Below are 21,121 nucleotides of genomic sequence, written 5' to 3' on the forward strand. Positions count from 1 at the left end.
TGGAGTACTGCATCCAGCTCTGGGGCGCCCAGTACAGCAGAGACATGGACCTGTTGGAGGGAGTCCAGAGGAGGGACACGAAGCTGATCAGAGGGCTGGAGCATCTCTACTGTGAGGACAGGCTGAGAGAGTTGGGATTGTTCAGCCTGGAGAAGAGAAGACTCCGGGGACACCTAATTGTGGCTTACCAGTACCTGAAGGAGCCTACAGGAAAGATGGTGAGGGACTGTTTGTTTATCAGGGAGTGTAGTGACAGGACAAGGGGTAATGGGTTTAAGCTGAAGGAGGGTCAATTTAGATTAGATGTTAGAAAGAAATTCTTTACTGTGAGGGTGGTGAGGCACTGGAACAGGTTGCCCAGAGAAGCTGTGGATGCCCCATCCCTGGAAATGTTCAAGGCCAGGTTGGATGGGGCTTTGGGCAACGTGGTCTAGTGGAGGGTGTCCCTGCCTGTGGCCGGGGGGTTGGAACTAGATGATCTTTGAGGTCCCTTCCAACCCAAACCATTCTATGATTCTATGATTCTATGATATTCCATACCATATGATGTCATGCTCAGCATAGAAAGCTGGAGGGAGAAGGAAGAGGGGGACGTTCGAAGTGATGGCATTTGTCTTCCCAAGTAACCATTACATGTGATGGAGCCCTGCTTTCCTGGAGATGGCTGAACACCTGCCTGCTGACGGGAAGTGGTGAATGACTTCCTTGTTTTGCTTTGATTGTGCGTGCAGCTTTTGCTTTCCCTATGACACTGTTTTTATCTCAACCCCTGAGTTTTCTCACTTTCACTTTTCCAATTCTCTCCCCCATCTCACCAGGGGGGAGTGAGCAAGCGGCTGCATGGTGCTTAGTTGCCAGCTGGGGTTAAACCACGACACTGTCCTTTCAATGAATCCTCAACTCAAATGCTGTTTTATTTCTTTATCTCTTTTAATTTAAATTCCAAAAATCCTCCAAAATAAAATCAGAATAACCTCTACCTCCCTGCTTCCCCGTTCATCCAGCCTAATGCATGTGCCAGACAGCAAAGAATGATAATGAAGGAGAAATGTTAAGAGATATACATAAAATATGTATCTAATAAAAGAAAACACTGTTTATTTTACCAGCTCAAATTGTCCAAGACTCTTCAGCTCTTTTATGAAAGTAATCATTGAATTTATCTCTTCTAAAGACAAACATTGCTCATCATCTTTGTGGTAAATTCCATCCTGTGAAGGAAAGGGCAGCATATTCTGGTGAAATCACATGGAAAGCGATGTGCTTTCACTAGACCCCAATCCCTTTGGTGATCAAAGGAACAAGTTACAGCTGCTCTCAACTTGCCTCATCCAAAGTCACATCAAGCTAGCTCCTTGATAACTCTTCCCATTTCTCAGTCTATAATACAGGAGACTGTGCATTAGCTTTGTGTAGAAAAGAACCCACAGAAAGTACCATGGGAAGAGACTGCATAAAGTATAGACAATGAAGTGGGTGGTTTGAAATGTGGTCTGATCTCCTACAGAAAACAGACTTAGGCAATGGTATCATACGTGTGCATATGACTGTGGCTTCCTACTTTATTCTGTGGCAAATTTAGAACCCATGACCCTGTTTTCATCACACTTGCCTGAGAGGCAGAAGTTGCAGGGATAGTGTAGTCCCTGTAAGTCTTGCAAACAGGGAGCTCCTCAGAAATGCCCCTTCACAAGTGCCCAGGCTGAGAGAAATACTACTAAAGGAGTTCCCAGCTTGTCAGAAATAGATTTCACAAGCGATGCAAACTTTATACAGACCCAGATCTTGCATTCAGTATAAGACACAAAGTTGTAGAAAACAAAATTTAATTCTGATGCTCATGAATCTACTTGTTTGAGTTAATCAATCACCTATAGATTTATGAAAACATACAATCCTGTATATTAAAAAAGATAATTTTAAAAAATGGTGGGGAAATTACTTTGTTAAAGTTTTAAAAATATCTTTAAAGTACTGTACTTTGGGGAATAACATAATTTGAGAGTGGAATTTTTGTTAAAGAAAATTTGATTATTCAATATAATTACAGTTTTATTCATGACTTCCCTAGAATTCAGTAACAGACAGTTTTGATTAAATAAATCCTTCATTCTATATGTTAGCACCAACAATTTCAGAAAGGCATACAACTTAGAATGAAATATTTTTAAATAGTTAATAATAAGAAAAAGGTGGAATAAACTACCTTGCTCACAGCTGATCCATATATTTTTTGTAAAGCTTCTATGAAACTGGATGTTGAAGATTCATTAGATAAGAGAAATTTAAAAGTATCTTCAAAAAGAAATTCTTTGAAAGTTTGGTCCTGAATATTTAATTCATCTTCATCTTGAAAGTCAAAGTTTTCATGCACCTGTTGGAAAACAATATAAGAATTTATAGTTTGAATATCAAGTCCAGTCTTCTCATAACCACATATACCAAACTGGAACTATTTATTAAAAAAAAAAAAAAGGCAGAATAACACTAAGAAAAGACAGGATTGTAATATAGCAAATACCATAGCACAATTTCTGTCGGAACTACACGCCACAATGTTTGCTGACCTCCAGTGGATAGAGCACAATATTGCATTCTCATGTGAGAGCTTTTTTTTTTTCTGTGTTTGATTTGAATTTTGATAAAAGAAATAAAATGTCAGCTTACGTGTTAAGACAACTATCTCAGGTATTTACAACTTACTGCATATGAAGGTATAAATTTTACAATATATAAACACAGTGAATAAACTCATGTTTATAAAATATGAATAAATTAGTATTTTAGCATAAACACAAATATAACTTCAAGCTGCATGGGGTGTGTGCATAATACAGCTTCCAAGGGATACTGTTCAAAGTCAAATGTCATAGTAATTATCAACCATTATTTTTTAGAGTAATTTGTATTTTCCTAAGAAACTATTAAACACTTCTGGTTTACTGTTTACTGTACATTTATGGATTATGGCTGATGGTTGAGACTACTATACAGGCAGGTAGACATTATGCTTTACGTTTAGTTTAGATTTTTAAGCAACTCCTGGGAGATTTTTTTTACAGCTTCATAAACAATTATTAGGTTTTTTATGACATCACATTTCTTATACTAGCTAAACAAGTCTTGTCAGACTAATTAAGGATATTGTCTTCATGGATTTTTAAAATTGTGCAAACTTTCTTTCACATGTCCATTTTTCCTTTGTGTTTAAAGGATCTTTGTTTTGTGAAGGATGGAGAGATTGACTGCACTGTTGTTACTAGAAACTGGAACAGATTTTAACTGAGGATGAATTTTAAAAGTGTTCTCCTGTAATTTCCCAGGATATATTTAGTAATATTTTTTTTCCTTTTTGTGTAACATAAATATGGACAAAGATTTTATATATATCTCCTTCTCTGGAGATATTCAAAACCCGCCTGGATGCCATCCTATGCAACCTGCTGTAGGTGATCCTGCTCTAGCAGGGCAGTTGGACTAGATGATCTCCAGAGGTCCCTTCCAACTCCTACCATTCTGTGATTCTGTGAATATACCTAGGTACATACACATTTGTATGTATATACAGGGGTAGTGAGAAGCGGCTGGAAAGCAGTACCATTTTTGTTTCTGGCAGGCTGTTCTGAGGCAGGAGTGGTACATAACTGGCACAGGGAGTTTATGCCACAGGTCACATTTCCCTGGTTTTGAGGGCCTTGAGGACCATCCAGGAAGAAGGCAGCACAGTGCAGATCAATGCAGGTGATGAATTGAAGAAGTACAATGCAATTCATGGAGAGCTTTAACTTGTATTAAAAGCCAGTTGTGGTACTTTAACTTCCTCCCTTCCTCTTTGTTCTGGCACAGTTAATACCCAACTCCACTTGCATAAAATGCTTCCTATGGATTTTGTTTAGCTGATATTCAGTTGGGGTGATAGTTCCGTAATGCTAAAACTGACCGGTTTGCACACGTCAGTGGTGTGCTGAACTTCATCACAGGAACTCTGTCCCTTAAAAACTGGTTTCTCCCACAGCAACTCTTCACTGTCAGGCAAAATTAATATTAATGTATTTGGACATTTGTCAGAGGTTTGAGGGCAACTGTCAGAGAGGGCTCCCTGGTGTGTTCTTTTTGGTGTAAGTTTTGTGGGACAAGCAATAATTTGTGTAATTTTCTCACCTCAAGAACTACTGGGTATATGGAGGTGCCAAATCCAATGTCAAAGGTTAGCATTTGAAAACATTGTCTGCATCTGAAATACAATATAACAGGAATGGCATTCAGTGAGGTTAGGTATTGTGAAATATATGCTACAATGACATACACGCAGAGGTTCAGAGAACATACACAAGAACATACAGACATAGGTCAAGAGGAGCACATGATATAGACTAAATAAAATTTCTAAGAAGAGCCAGCAACATTAAACATAGAGTCAGACTGCAAGCTGATGAAAACAGTGCTAGATTAATGCATATTTATATAGTTGACTTTTAAACCAGTGAGGGAGGTGAACTACATTGGAGGAGGGAATGCCTATTGATGAGAATAAGGTCCTGTAAAAGCTTTGAAGACATTTGGATGGCAATAGATGGCAAAACTCTGTGGCCTCATTGAAACCAAAGAGTTGTGCTGCAGCTATGGGGATGTTTGAAGGCATGGGCCAGGAGCTCTAAGCAAGTCTTGGGCTATATAAACAAGAGATATCCATCCCATTGGTAAAAAAAAATGTTAGAGTTTGGACCACTATCAAAAAAGCTCCATTCCTGTTACAGTCCTCCCCTCCTCGCTACCTTCTCCACTCACAATGTGAGCTTTATTCCCAACTTGCATAAGTCAAATAATGAGCTTTATATTACTGCTACTAAAACACCTGGGTTCTCAAATAGCTTTATAAAACATATAAATGTCATACATAGTAACTTATTTACTATTTACCATAAAAATGTCAGGGATGTGACATAACATATATAGAACAAATATTAATTTTAATTAATAAAAATATTACATAATAAATGTTGATTTATGTGTAAGAACTGTAACACTCAAATAGAAGTGATTACAGTGATTTAACACCCATAGAAAAGTGACTGTTACTGCCTAGGTATATTTCATAAGGTACATTTCATAAAGTGTTCTACAGTGTCTCTTGTTCAGATTGCCTGCTGCAGCCAGCTCTGAACCATCTGGGCTACTCTAAATATTTGACATATGACAGAGGGCTCACTGAAGGGAAATACAGCTTTATATATGGTAGGACTAGCCCAGTTAGTTGTGAGGGATTTCTGTTCATTTGTACTGCCTGAAACACTCCATCAGAACACAGCATCTCGTCCTAGGTATTCATCATAACCTTTTCGCAAACTAGAAACACTGTGGATATTGAAGAGTTTTACTCCCTAAATGCAGCACATCCTCACTTTATTCTATAAGGAAGTATGAAATAGAGGGGATTTTGTTATTTTAGGAGTCATGTATCCTCTACAATTTTTGTTCTTTTCTAAGGTGCTATCTTGACAATAGCATAGCAATGACCACTGCAAGTCACTTACTGACTGAAATACTTTGGTCCTGAGGCAGATGATTCACTGAAGACCTCAGTTATAAGTAGAAGTTTGCTTATAGCTTCCTTCATGTTGTTGAAGGCTTGTTGGGGAGAACTGCTTTTGAAGAATATCTCAAAAAAACTTTGCAGCTGTGAAGAGATTACACTTTTTTTTAACATTTATAGTATTTCAATGCTTAAGATCATAAATTAAAAGGCTGGTACAAGTAAAAATTGCCTTAGAATGTAAAATTCAGTTCTTATTCATTTGCGCAGTAAAGAAAAGAGGCATGAAAAGTTCCATGCAGCATACTAGTAGAGAAGGACTCTTTTTTTTACAATAAGTATATCAGAGACAAACTCTGTATTAATGGTTTTAAAAACCATTGCTCACAGTCTAAGCTTACTTTGATAAAACTTTTTGCTGTCGACTGGTTCTAGGCAACAGAAACCACAAACACTTATTTCTTCAGTAGTAGTAATAGCACACTCAAAGTAAAAGCCTTTTCTCTTGTTAACATACCGTGACAAAGTACTATCCCACTTGACCTTGACTATGAATCCTTATTCCAGGTTAACAAATTTTAAATAGAATATAGAAGAGAGATGTTGAAAAAAATTATCAGCCACCACAGCCTGTGTTTTGACTGGATTCTTGCACATCCTGAGGATTTTAGACTCATGAATCCTCCCAGTCACATATCCTCTGGCCTGCCTAACACTGTCCTCTCGGTTTCTTTCATCACTCATGAGAATCCACCCATCTCATCACTTCAGGCAGGGATTCAGCAAAACAGAACTGAAGTAACACAGAGCCCCAATGAAGAGTAGGACACAGGCAGGTTTTGTTGCACCAGAGTTCTTTGTGCTATGAAAAGGGCTGCCTTTGAACCATATTATCACACTGCACAGAACTCAATTAATGTCTGGACCATGTAAAACCATTAGATAATTTAGTCGTCCTGTACTACCAGATACATTTATATAGTATAGAAGCATTGCCTTCAGAGATAAGGCACATAAAGTATACACAGAACATGTTTTGTATCAATATTCAGAAAAGAAAAAAAATCTGATTATTTCTAGGAATTTCTCTACTAAATTGACTTAGAAATGTAATTATATATTTTCTATTATCACCTATCCTACATGACCCATGTTACCCATGGGGGTAACATGACTGAAGCATGCAGGCTTCTGTAGACAACCCCACTGGGGACTGATGTGGTTGGCATCTCTCTAGCTGCCTTTGACTACAGGCACGATCAAGTATTCATTGCAGATGAGTTAACAAAGCTTGGCCTTTAGCAGAAGTCTGTAACAAGGCTTACTGATATTTTGGGTCTAAAGCATGATCAGAGAGTCACAGAACGACCGAATGGTTGACTTTGGCAGGGACCTCTGGAAGTCATCTTCTCCAAACTCCTGCTCAAGAAGGGCTACCTAGAGCCAGTTACAAAGGACTATGTCCAGACAGCTTTTGAATGTCTCCAAGGATGGACACTCCAAAATCTTCCTGGGCAACCTGTTCCAATGTTCAGTCACCCTCACAGCAAAAAAGTGTTTCCTGATGTTCAGATGGAACCTTCTGTCTTTCAGTTTGTGCTCATTGCCTCTTGTCCTGACATTGGGCACCACTGAAAAGAGCTTTGCTCTGTCTTCTTTACAGCCTCTGTTCAGATATTTGTACATATTGATGAGATCCCCCTGAGCTTTCTCTTCTCCAGGCTCAACAGTCCCAGCTCTCTCAGCCTTTCCTCATATGTGAGATGTTCTAGTCCCTTAATCATTCTAGCGGCCCTTTGCTGGACTCTATCCAGTAGCTCCACATGCCTCTTGTACTGGGGACTCCAGGCCTGGACACAGCAATCCAGGCGTGGCCTTGCCAATGCTGAATAGAGGGGAAGGATCACCTCCCTCGACCTGCTGGCAGCACTCCTAATGCAGCCCAGGATACCATTTGCCGCCTTTGCCACAAGGACACATTGCTGACTCATGGTCAACTTGGTGTCCACCAGGACTCCCAGGGCCTTTTCTACAAAGTTGTTTTTCAGCTGGTCAGTGCCCAGCATGTACTGGTGAGATTGTTCCTCCCGAAGGGCAGGACTTTGCACTTCCCTTGTTGAACTGTATGAGGTTCCCGTCATCCCATTTCTCCATGGGGGAGAGATGTCGATGTCCCTCTGGATGGCAGCACAACCCTCTGTCACATCAGCCACTCCTCCGGGGTTTGTGTCATTAGAGACTACACTCTGTCCTATCACACAGACATCTAATGAAGGTGTTGAACAGGAATGGACCCAGTAGGGACCCCTGGGGTACACTGCTAGTTACTGGCATTCACTGTGCTTACACTGATGAGGGCTGCCTGGCCTCAAACCTCCCTCAGCGGCCCTCGCACAGCCCCACTCACACTGGGGCTGCGGGCTCGAATCTCCTTACAACACACTTCTGGGTACTCTAGTCCACAGAATTTTCTAGACAGTGTTGGAGCCTTCCCTTGTGAGCATGAATACTGTCAAACATGCTGGATGAATGGATTTCAGTTTCTTCAGGCAGCATATTTCAGTTAAATGTAATAAGAATTTTCCACTTTCCTTTAAAAAAAAATCACTGTATCATTTCCTACAGCCAGCCATGGGAAATACTCAAGTATGCAGCTAATGCTGATCCTCCTTTGCTGTATGCTCTCTTCAATTCCAGTAACTCCATTCTGTTGCACTAGTAAATAAGTGGTGGGTAGGAAGTTGGTTTGCCTGTCTTCCTGTTCTTATGACCTCTGGTTTTATTCTACCAAGTGGTTCCCTTCCCAAGCTTTACTGACTAAAAGAAATGTGTCCCATGCACTGATCTGGGCTGAAGGTTTGCAATGCCTGGGACTCTTTCTCCTGTTTCCAATAAAGCTATTTGAAATGCCAGTAGGAAAAAAATGACAACAGTATATATGCCTAAAGTTATAAAATTAAACCTCTGACTGCCAGGACATTGTAAAGCAAAGGTTGCACATATAGCCTCAACTCTGCCCTTTGGATATTCGTGTCATGTTGGAATCTTGAATTACATCACACTGTTTTTATGCTGTAGAAAGTTTTCCACGTGTACTGCAATTCCATGAGTCTCTAGGGCAAAAGCGCCCCGGAATGTCTATTTAGAAAAAGATTATGCAAATCCTCAGATCACACTCCATTTCATTGCCACAACAGGCTGAGAGGGAGTCTGTGCTTTCCAAAGTCTAAGATCACCAAAGCTGTGTTTCTCCCACAGAGTAGTACAAAGATTAAGAACAAGAAGTTTCACATTTTTCAAATCAGTTCTGATTTAGATTCCTCTCTGAGTGAAATTGTCCCATTTCAGTTCCTTGTTCAGGGCAAAACCAATTAATTAAACTGTTCATGTGAAATAAAAAAATTAAAATGAAGACTCATCTCACCAAGCTGGGACTACATGGTAGTTCTTCAGCTGACTTTGACAACTATTTCCAGCATCTCTGCCAGATCCTGTACATCACTCACATTCCTGCAACACTAGCTTGCACCTTTTCTCTGATGTCCTAAATCTGCAGTGCGTATTGATGGGCTAAGCAGAAGCTGTGTTGTTTTGCTGCACAGGGAAGATAAGGAGTTGCAGAATTTTCCACAGAGAGGTGGGGATTACTGGAAGGAAGGGAAAGCAGGACAGAAAAAGCCCCATTAGCTCATTTGCTACTCACCATAAATCAATCCCTAAGCACCTCAACACAAAGGATATACAATGCCTATATTTCTAGTCAGAATTGATGAAAAACAGGCTGATTTGCCCTATTTGCACTCACAGCATGCTGTTGGCTATAATAGCAAATTGTTTCCAACACAACAGGTGTGAAAATAAAACTGGCTTCTCCAAGGAACTGCATTTTAGTTACAGCCCTCCTTAGCCAGACTAGAAAAGAAACAACGGTCAACAGGTCCTCATTAGGGGATATCAGGTTTTAGGACAATGTTTATTCTAACCCGATGACAGAAAATAAATATTTAGTCAGTCTGTTTCAGAACCAATAGAGACAAGAGATGAATACTTCATGTTAAATTCCAATTGATGAAAAAAATCCTATTTAAACCAGTTCAGGTTAGGTTTGACTCCTACGGATTCTACAGGATTTTCAGCAACTGGTAGGTAAAAAGTAGAGTATATGGATTAGGGGTAATAAAGTGTGAAAACCAGGTTCTTCTGAGCGTGCCCAATAAAGTTCTATAAATATCTGTATTCAACTGCAAAATATTAAAGTCACTCAGCCGAAGGTTACTTTAGATGATCACCACTGATGCTTGTTCTCCCACCTTCAGAGGAAACAGACTACCTGTCCAGCAAGATTCAATCTCATTATTGTTGACTGTGATTAAAAGCAGCCTTGAAAAAGAGGACAGAATAGGAAAAGCTGGTGGCAATCACAGGAATTTAGTCTGGGAGAAAGCTGACTTCTGGCTGGCAAATCGTTAAGGAGAGATATAAGGCTTAAATTTTAGTAGGCTGTAAAACTTAATGCAGACATGCACAAAAATTTTGTACAATGACACCATTGTATACAGAATCGCAAGACTTCTCAGGAGCTTGAAGACATTCATCCATATGCTGGATGCATATAGTTGGAGGTATGTTCCACATATTTATGTAATGCCTTTCAGAAAGCGTGTAAATGCAGTCAAATTACATGGATCAAGCACTCATTTTCTCTAAAGGCAGAATGAACCAGAAATATTCTTAAGATTAATTTTCACTCATTGACCTTTTGCTCACTGATAACAACTTTCACTTTAGGATAAGCCATTGGAAAAAAAAAAAAGATTTTACTAACTCAATATTAATTTTACAATGTTTTTTCTCTACTTGCTTTGACATCCACTGTTTAAAATCTGCAGTTATTAAAATAAAGTTTATGATCTCAGTGACATGGATCCCTTTGGCTCCCCCAAAATACACTGAACCATCAGTTAAAGGCCTGACACACTGAAAAAATGCAATTTAATTGACAAAGGAATTCTGATTTGCAAGCTTCATGCACAGACTCATGGACACTCGAGGAGAGTGGAAGAGTGTGTGCCACCCGCAGGGCTGGATGCTATGGTGACTGAAGTAATTCCCTTGAGAGGATTTTCCTCTGGCAATTTTTCTGCAAATTAATTTCTTAGAAGAGACACTGAGGCAGCCTGGGGCAGCTAGCTGAAGGGTCGACTGAGAATTTCCCTGCAAAAGGGTATAAATTGATTTAGACAGACATGTCCCAGCCCCTTCTACCTCCACCCCTTGTTTTAAGGGGCCTGTTCAGAGTGCATTGAGCAGTAGACACAGCCAGACACTGTGTGCACTGGGCCTTGTATAGCAACATTCCACCAAAGATGTAAATTAATTTTACTGTAACAAAAAAAACCCTTTAGCAACCCTTCTGGGATTGCCTTCTAGCTCAGTCCTAGCAGAATCTTCTCTTTTGATGAGATGATGAAAATTTTTCTTGACTGCCCTAAGGAATGGCAATAAAGGCAAACTTAAAATGCCTGCCTTCAATGCATTGATTATCTTTTGTTGATTGTGACAGGTGTTCAGAGGCACAGCTCATGTGAAGACAATTCCCTCAGGTGTCAAAATCTGTAGAGGAATCCCACCCTGCAAGACTACGCGGCTTACATCTACATATGAGCTAAATGTCTGGGTTCCTTTTATATCTCGCTGCAGAACACAGACTCTTCAAGAGCATGATTTATGCCATCCTATGGTAGACATCTCAAAATGGTGACATTAATTGCAATCTAAAACTGCTCTGTTCCTCCAGTGACTGTACAGGGAATCTAAATAAGACACTGAAGACAGCTAGGAGATATACCGCCGGAGTGCTCGCGCAGCCCACCCACGACAACAAAACCTGTGCGCCTGGAATATACAGAACCTGTCTGAGAGGATGTTTGTCCAAACTTATCATGATAAAGAGGAAGGCAACCATCAGTGAGGTTAAACAGTAACCAGGAAATTACAAAGTGACTTTCGAAACAAGGAAGGAGTCAGCTTGGGAAATAATACAAAAGCAGCACGAAAATTTGCAGTGTGGGGGAAGACTTTGGGGTGGAAACAGCAGCAGTCAAAACCTGCTCAGGCACTGCCAGAAGTCAGCCCACTGGCATCACACCTTCTGCAGAGGCTGCAGGGAATACTAAGGTGAAAGGATGGGCACAGGTCCTGCGTGGGTACAGGCAGAGCTGGAGCCCCCACTTCTCCAGGCAGAGGTGCACGCAAGAAGGGAAGCTGCATCCCAGGAGATGCTGGGGTTGTGTTTGTAACCCGTGGTGCCTGTGAGAGAGGGTCTGGGTAAATGTGGGTGAGTGGCTGGGTGCGATTACAGCTTCAGGGGGCATTTATAGAAAGATGTTTAGAAATGTGCAATGTTTATTAACATTTTTGAAGTGTCTGGTATCGTGGTTTACCTGTTCTGTTACTTAAATTGATAGTGAGTGTTTTATTATTATTACTACTGGTTGCCAGTTAATTACATGTCATCAATTAGCCACTTCTATCCTGGCTTGGTTAAACAATGGGAACTCATCAATTTTTTTCCTGCAACAGTATCTCACCTTTGGAGGTGTAGCTGAGCTCTGAACTTACCCAGGAAGCAAAGAGATAGAAGATAAGAGGCCATTTGGGCTACTGAGTAATTCAGTGTAATTTTGAGGTTTACCTTTTGGGATTTGGTGCATCATATTTTACAGGATTTGTATGAATAGATTTTGAAAGGATCTTGCTGGTTTCTAGTTGTAGCTTTCAAAACTAGATGGCAGGCAAAGTTATCGGGATCATATCTGACAGCAAGGTTTACATCTGAGGAACCAAAGCATGACCTTTGGTTTCAAAAAATGACCCTTTTTGAAGTAACGGTGTCCTCTCCAGATTGTTCTGCTATTCATTGGAGCTGTTGCAGTCTTTCTGATCAATTGGATCTGCAGGATCTCAAAAGACTTAATGTAATTGCCTCCCCTTGAAAATAGCTGAGGATGTTTTCACTTGAATCAATTCAATCAATCTCTGATAGCTTGCAGTATAGGCTCTCTACTCTCAGTTCATTTTTGTACATTCATTGTTCTTACTGGATCTGTATTTAGTGAAATTTCTTCACCAAGTGTAAGTAGTCATTCATAGATACAAAAATACTCTTTTACACACAAACAAGAATCTCTTTCACCTTATGTATGGAGGTATCTAAATATCTAAGGTGTCTGCAAGAATACAGACTGATTCCACACAGAAGACCAGAAAAAACACATTTTGCAATGAAGCTATTTCCTATGTTGCCTGCTAACGCAGGCAGGCCTCTCCACTGATCACAGTATATAGAAAAAGTCATCAGACATATAATAGGAGAAAAATGTACCCGTAATCAAAACAATGATTCCAGAATACATCACAGAGAAAACAGTGCAGTAATTTATCATAAGTTTATAGTGTTAGCTTTAGGTAGGTCTGTTTATTCCACCCCTGATTTATTGTTATGATGTGCCATTTCTCTGCAGCTCTAACATGGCACTTGATGAAGGGGGAAGCCATAGTATTATTCAGCTATTTTATACAGCAGATTTCCCACTTATGCATATTTTTTTTCTTTACATAAGATTTTTGAAAGAGATGTTATTTAATAATAGCTCAGGACAAAAAAACCTCCTGTCACTTAACACTTTTGTAACTACTTACCTGGAGGAGGAAAAGCCATCTGAAAAAGGTTTCCTCTAAAGATCCTTGCTCTTAAGAGTAAAAGTCCAAAGACAAAAAGCCACTCACTAGCTTCAGCAACCACTAAATTAGGTCCTTTGACAGACTGAACTAAGAGTGGTTTCCCAACCCAGCATCGACTTCTTAGTGGAAAAGTAAAGGTGATTTACTAACAGCATTTCCCAGCTCTCTGTGGATCAAAAGTGGATCAGTTTGACTAAGGAAAGCTGGAAAGCAAAAAGAGAAAGATGAAAAGAGGAATCAGGGTAACAGAAGGTAGGTCTGGGAAAGTTGGGAGCCACAGCAGGGCATGCTGACAGAGCTGCCTGCATTGAGCAGCCAGAGTGAGAGGGCCTGTGGTCCAGGAGAAAAGGAGAGAGCTAAGGGCCTGGATAACAGTGTAAAGACTTACTTATGACATATCCACATCATATAAAGAATAATCAGTCTAGAGCTCTTACTAGCTAAACTGGGATGTTCATAATGAGAAGAGCAGAAAAGACCTCCAAGAAGAATTTTAACTTTGGTTGTGCACTGCATGACAGATTGGCACAGCCATGGAGAAGGTAAAGAAGGAATGATTACTCGTTCTTTCTCTTAAGACAAGAATTAGGGATATGAAATTAAGTTATTAGGTAGACGTTTTAAAGCAAACATTCTTTCTCAGGCAACACAGAAATAATCTGTAGATTCTCATTACTGCAAGATGTTGGGAAGAACAAAAGCATTAATGGATTAAAAAAATCTAGTAGAGAATTGCACGGTGTAAAAGTCCACTGGAGCTTATTAAAGATATATATTCTGCTTCCAATTTTGTGTGTCTTATCTCGCAGGTTACTAGAAATAGCTATAGTCTGCCTGAGGACGAGTACCATTTTGTGCTTGCCCTGTTACAGTTTCAGGATGCTTTCTTGTCTGGTTGTTGCCAGAAACATGTCTAAGCATGTCTTTGATGTCACCCAGTCTAGGCAGACTTTCGTTCTTACATCAGTAAAAAGAGAAATGATAGGGCTGTAGATGCTGTGAGGACAGAAAACAGAGATAGCATTTATGTTATGCTTAGCCTCCCAGGAAGAGGAGCATTGGAGAATTTGATTCTCTACACAGGCTACTTGCAACAGTGAAATGCATATGCTAAGTTCTTACAGAACCTAATGAACAAATCTAATTTTATTCCCAAATAATTCTGCAACCTAACTGATTAAGAGTCAATGGTAATTTTCTTTTTTATTTGCTTCTGCTAAGTGCGAGGACAAGAATATGGAATTCAAAAATAAAAGAAAGGGAAAAATCCTGAGTCTTTCTGCTGTTTCTAAGCATTTTGCTCTTTATCTGAGTGTATGTTTGCATTCTATTTCACATTAAATATCTGTGGCTATTACTTGAAGCAGTATCAAAACTGGCCACTTGAGGGCAATACTGCAACCTAATTTTCACAGTGTTCTGCTCTAAGCCAGACCTCTACGTTCTATTAAAAGATATATTTCCTGGGTAGGTGAGGGTCTAGTTTTATTTGCATATATGTTAAGTACAAAAAATATTTCTTTTTATTCAAGTTTTCAAATGCTTAATACAGAGAGAGAGAATTTCAACGATAGTTACAGTGATTTATACCTCATCAAGCTTAACAGCAAACTGCTTTAATAAATTATATTTACTTCACTGCACAACTGGAAAATCACTTAAGAGCATAGTTTCAGCTGAGGGTATCAAGGGTTATGCAAGTACATCAGTCAAAGAATTCAAATCCAGGAGACACCTGACTGTCTATTTTGGATGAGTGAAGGGACGGTGAATCAGAGCGGGGGCCGTGCAAAGCTGCCGACAGCAGAGAAGAACCTTCCCAGGTGATGCAGGACATGGCACCACTAAAGTCTACAAAAGTGCATCCCTTCATTAAGAACTGGGACCAGGTTGGGAAAGGTTAATAGCAGGGCAAAGGAAGCACTTCACAGTATGTTAAACCTTGAGATAATTAATCATAAATGACTGTTTCGTATATCAGCTTCTATAAAACAGAAAATTATTCAGGGGCAAGCCTTCTGCTCAAAAAACATGCATGATGTCGATTAACACGAAGGGAATTATTGCATACATTGACAGAGACCCTTCCCTTAATTGGTACCATATGCAAAACAGAAAGCTTCTATTTTATTATTAATTTTTCAAAGCACAGATGGTCTACATAAGAGGTTTCCAAATTTCCTCAAGGAAATAAGGCTATTACGCAAGTCTCATATCAAAACATTTGTGTGGCAGCAAGCCATTCTCTCCCCTGCATTTCCTGCATCTTCCCAGCCAGGACCCAAATGTAGGGTCGCACTTTTGCCACTCCTTGACTACACACAAAATCCTCATGCCAGCGCAGGATTAGCTTCCTTTGCTTTCTAAACTGAGATACTAAAATACATATAATCCAGAGCAAAACTGGCAGCTGGTGAGCAAAACACACTTGAACTCTTCCTGAACTGCCATTTGGCCAATGCTTATTCAAGGAGTCATTCTGAAGCCTTGCCACTATGATTAGGATAAGTAAATCTGAGTTGTAAAAATCATTTATAATCATTTACTAACAAAGAAGCAGTAGGGAATGCAGTATTATTCATTAAACTTCTGTTTTTTTCTTTATAGTTTCTCTTAATCATTTGATATCATCTGGTACCCCATCACCAGTCTTAAAAATCTCTCCTTCATATACACCACATCCTGGTTACTTCTAGCAACCAAAAAGGGTTGTTGTACATAGGGGATCAAATTCTAAACTTAACATACTGAGTTTATGATAGTAATGTTGTAACCAAATTAACCACAATTGTGGATCAATTTCTCATCAATAACAGTTTGCTTATACTGGTTTGAGAAAATTTGCTAACCAAAAGCACATGTACACTGAGGAGATCTCTAAATTATTGTGCAAGCAGCGCATCTATGATGGCAATGCAGCAGCTTAAAATTATTCTCATCTGTTCATTAAAAAATAATAAAAAAAAATCAGTCAGCTCCTTTTGGGGAAAAACACATCAAACACGAGTAAATTTTTCCAGACCAAAGTGTCCTCCATAGGCATGTTCGGCCCCCAGTGACACCAATGGATATTCTGTCAATCAGCAGAAGAACAGGTCTTAGAGATCCTTTCTGTCATTCTTGACTGTTGACAGGTTGGAGCTTCACAACGTAACAAACAATTTTCCCTCCTACACAATAGAGTTGGCAGGAATTGAAAGCTTAGGCGCTTTCTGGATCACGTTCCTTGGCTGGTACAAATATGTGTAGCTTCACTGGCTACTTTGGGAGAGATCGCTCTGCTGGCATTGTACGTCCCACTGGCAACGAGTGATGATTCCATCACGTTTATGAGAAACTTGATGTAATCTATCAACAATTGAATTCAAACCTTCTCCCAAGTACTGTTTTCTGACTGATGATCTCCTGCCTGATGCCTCTGCACCAAGCGCAGAAGCCTCTCTCTGATTGTCCCAGTAGTGCTTTCTGGGCACTCTGTGAATTCCCAGTGTCTCACTTCTTGTGGAGACTCCCTGACTCCTCCCAGGTTCTTTGTAGGGCACACTGTTTATGCTAAGAGACAGTCTTATATGCCCCACTTTCCATCATTTTGTTAATTTGCATTTCAATCTATACGTCGCTACAAATGTGCTTTCTGTGGTGCCTATTTTTTGTTTATTTCTTGCCATTTTGACAAGTCTGCCTAAAGCTGTGGAAGATATAACAACACAGCAGCACTAACCAGATTGGAACTACTGTAGATGTTCTGCTGCTTCTATCTATCATTTTTATTGCTTCTTCAGTTGCAAAAATACTCTGTAAGTGGTGGCTGGCACCTCATTCAGCAGACTCCCCTCGGTGGGAATTATTTTACAGAGCCATATCACAATTACTAATGACTGCTAGCCTTTAAAGTAGTCCTTATTTCAACTGCAATAGTGATGCTGCTGGACATCGTGCTATTTTAATAAACATAAAACAAAACTGAACCCCACGGTTTGGAAATGAGTGACCATTAGTCTTCCTAAATGTAAACAGAGGAAAATAGATGGCAAAATACTACATCTTTGTGGGCTTCCATAGCTTCCAAAGGAGGAAAGAAAGAGAAGCACGCTCATCTCACCTAGTTTTGGCAATCTATAATTTGGCATGTTCTCTAAGAATGTCATAGCCCATGGAAGGAAGCAGACACTTTTAGCAGGAAACTCATCTCATTCCAAAATTAGTGTCTAAATTGGATAGGATGATTTGTTCTCTAGAGGTGTCTGTTTCTCCAATAACTAGAATTAGATAAGGAGCTTAGACTAGGCACTTAACTTTGAGAGCTAAAATTGTAGAACATACCAAATGGCTGGCATCATCAAAAGCCCTGACAGTGACACCACAACACTCAGACCAACCCAAAGCCAAGACCTGTTCCTACCCCAAGAGGGCTACATGAGCAAAGTGCCACCCTCAGATGGCTGCTGCAGGAGCTGATCTATGTGACCTCAAGAAATCACTGCTACTTTGTCACCTTATTCCTTCAAAAGGAAAGGAGCAATGACAGAACTGTAGTTCATTCACGAAGAGCTGCCGTGTTGCAAGCACAGTTTCTTGCTGAAGGAACAAAGGAATGGGAAAGCATATTTGGAAATCCATAGTACTGCTGAGCAAACTAGATGTGGAGAGAGAGGGGTCTCTCCAGGCACTTGGAGATGTCCAGAGCTAATCCAATTAAGGCACATGTAAAACATCCTTCTTCATAAAACCTAGACACCATGGGAGGCTCACCCTCTGCATGGTATACTTCCTTCCCCTTATTTAGAAGTGCCCTGACCCTCCTCCATTCTGTTTTAGTGCACCTAAAAAAGAAATCTAAACAAACTTTTTAAAATATTTACTTTCCTTTTTTACAACACTGTCAATATCCGGGCAAAAGATGTTACTGCATGACAGCACCCCCACTGCCGTGCTTTAGAGAAAACCTTGCAACTGCTGTCAAATGTCACCAATAAAACTGGGCTCTGAAGCAAGCAAATCCCAGGGCCCTTCATAACCCCACTGCACCCCACACTGAACCAAACCCCACTCCTGAGAAATGAAAGCTGTACATTAGGAGCATATTCATGTGTCAGCTGGAGACTGCAAATAAAGAAGGGGTAAAAAAGAAGAAAGATATTATCTCATTTAATGTCTCTTTACTTTGCCTGAAAAAGGGAAAAATTAGGAAATGAAATGTTTCACCTTTACAGAAAAGTGCTTCTTCTTGGGTGGATGCCAGACAGTGGCGGTTGAATGAATGAATGCCCGCAGAGGTGTTAAGGATGTCACAAGCACATATGCTTTTATGATGACAGAAATGTCTTGAGCTTTAAGGATGTCCTTGTGGTCTGGTGAAGCTGATACCTTATTTCTGGAAAGTAATAAGAATACATAACATTAATGAAATGCTTTTGCAAATGAGGAAATTGAGTTTTAAGAAAATAGTGAAATAATGAAATTAGTGGAAATCTAGGAAATTAGCCTCTCCCCCCCATCCAGGCTAAACACCACAGTAGATGAAATCAAGCAGGCTGGAACAAAGCTTTATATCAAGTCTTTTTATTGCTTTCAGTGTTTTAAAATCTGAATTTCCATACATACAAAGTAACTATGTTAGGAGGCAGTTATGCTTCAGAGTACGTGTGGGTAAATGCATTGTGGGCATGTTGTAATTGTTGCAAACCCAGGACATTCAGAGTGAAGGTAAAAAATAAATAACAGAAGTGCATAGTGCAGGTACCCAAATTTAACACTGATTTGCAGTGAATTCAGAAAAAATACCCCTAACCTATGGAAAGACTGCACTATTTTTAGCACTTTCTTCGATGTAATATAGGCACACAAGCATGTGGTACAGTGTGCTTTCCCTAATGAAAGCCATGGACTATGATTCTAAATATTATGAGTGACAATGACACCTAGAAATACCCCATAATAAATCAGCTAAACATAGAATAATTATGCAAGTTAACTTTGTCTAGGAAGTGGCATGGCTTTCTAGATACTGGCCTACAGGTCCCATAGTCATAGAATCATAGAATCGTAGAATGGTTTGGGTTGCAAGGGACCTCAAAGATCATCTAGTTCCAACACCCCTGCGATGGGCAGGGACACCCTCCACTAGACCAGGTTGCTCAAAGCCTCATCCGACCTGGCCTTAAACACTTATAGTCCATACAAAAAGAATCAGCCATAGAAACAGGACAGAAAAAAAAAAAACAAACCCAAGGAAAAAAATCCGCCATTTAAAAGCTTATTACTTGGGAAAATCTGAGCTATACTTAGGGATATTCACAAATGCGGTTATTATTCTGCCTGTTAAAATCTCTGAGCATCAATCTACTTCATAGCAAATGCAATGAGAAGATGACTATACAAATTATGGGTCTCTAAGACTGATTACTGGCAAAAGACACAGGGCTCCCCTCCCATTTCTGTGTAATTTTTGCCAATATGTGGCCTTTCCAGACCTCAATTTTGCTATCTGTTAAGGGACTCTAATAATATCTATCTTAAAGAGACCTTTTTCTCCCTTCTGCAGAATGGTAGGGCCTCAGAGCATAAAATTTGTGAGATACTGTAACATAGGAAAGAGCACTTGGACAGCCAGTTCTCAAATATTGCTTAGTTCTTCACTTAAGGGAGGGTCTCTGTGCAAAGGAATACCTACATATGTGTGTCTGTACTAGGGGCAAGGCAAGGATGGGGGGAAGAAATAGCTCAGCCAATATGAGACCTAAACATTCAGGGGTGTCTCTGGGTCTGTATTTATCTGTCTAGTGTGTCAATGCCCTTAACATAAAGACGCAGCTGTTCACACACAAAATGTTCAAGCTTGGCTGGTACAGAAGCAAACATTATGCAAGTATAAGAGATGCAATACACCCAAGTGCTCCACCTGCTGTGGTCTCCTCTCTTGCTACCTTCTGCATCCCTGACTCCCAACTAAAAGCACAATGAAGCACTCGCAGTTTCCGAGGGTGGGGTGTCATTAGCTTACAGGTCTGAGCTCCTGCTCTGCTTCCACCAGTACCGCAGATGGGCTGTACGTGTCTTGTCAGCGCTTTCGCCGCCCTGGGACACATTGCTGGTGGCGCTGGCCCTTGACAGCCCAGGCTGGCCAGAGCACTCTGGGGAGATGACGGGGAGCTGCAGGTCTGAAAAAGTACCAAGGGGATGAGAAAGTCAGCAGAGCATTGCAAGCAGCGGTTGACTCCTGCTGTTAAGGGTGTGTAAAGCACAATAGGTAGAGAGGAGCTGACAGCATCAGCCAAAAATGTAAAATAACAAGTGCTGAGACTATAATCCTTTTTGGATCTGCTAGCAGAGAGCTTTACGCCCACCAAGCCCACCATCCTTCCAGCTGCAAGCCCAGAGGCTTAGCTGCAACTCCCACTTTATAGGTGAGTGCACGAGTGCTGCATACAAAAAGCATCCTCTTCCCCCTTCTTCTAAATAGAAATCCTTTATTTCTAAATATAGAATACCAAAACTTTGTTTCTCATGTAGCCCTAATTGCAATTAATGGGGATAAGAAATTTATTTGACTAAGGACCAAGGGACTTTGCCACTGTAATCACACAGAGAGCTCAGTAAATAACCACATAACCTTGTTTCTAGGTTCACCGTTTAAGGCTACGTTTTGTAGTTCCTGAAATCTATGGGAGGCTTAGTTCTGCCACTGAACACAGTGGGAGCAGGACTGATATATCAGAGTCCTCAAGATTACTGAGGCATGTGACTATTAATAGTAATCAAAATATTGTGATGTGAGATCAGTCAACGGGTGGTATGTATTTTCTGCTTTTACTGTGCTGCTAAAAAGGCACAGAGCCCTTACGT

General features: G+C 40.2%; 1 protein-coding gene across 3 annotated transcripts in view; it reads right to left on the reverse strand.

The window, feature by feature from the left end:
- Positions 1-21,121, reverse strand: part of CPED1 (cadherin like and PC-esterase domain containing 1) — a 152,357-nt gene that overhangs the window by 81,961 nt on the left and 49,275 nt on the right. For all 3 annotated transcript variants that reach the window (XR_012833709.1, XM_075743360.1, XM_075743350.1), the window contains exons 5-10: positions 20,280-20,436; positions 18,482-18,650; positions 5,535-5,677; positions 4,162-4,234; positions 2,207-2,374; positions 1,107-1,211 (exon numbers count right to left, since the gene is read on the reverse strand). Coding sequence is in view for 2 of the 3 variants with exons in the window: in XM_075743360.1 (XP_075599475.1) it covers positions 1,107-1,211; positions 2,207-2,374; positions 4,162-4,234; positions 5,535-5,677; positions 18,482-18,650; positions 20,280-20,436 (815 nt within the window). In the remaining variant the exon portion in view is untranslated. The remainder of the gene's footprint in view (positions 1-1,106; positions 1,212-2,206; positions 2,375-4,161; positions 4,235-5,534; positions 5,678-18,481; positions 18,651-20,279; positions 20,437-21,121) is intronic.

The sequence above is a fragment of the Balearica regulorum genome, chromosome 1 (genome assembly GCF_011004875.1).
Source record: "Balearica regulorum gibbericeps isolate bBalReg1 chromosome 1, bBalReg1.pri, whole genome shotgun sequence".
NCBI classification, from domain to species: domain Eukaryota; kingdom Metazoa; phylum Chordata; class Aves; order Gruiformes; family Gruidae; genus Balearica; species Balearica regulorum.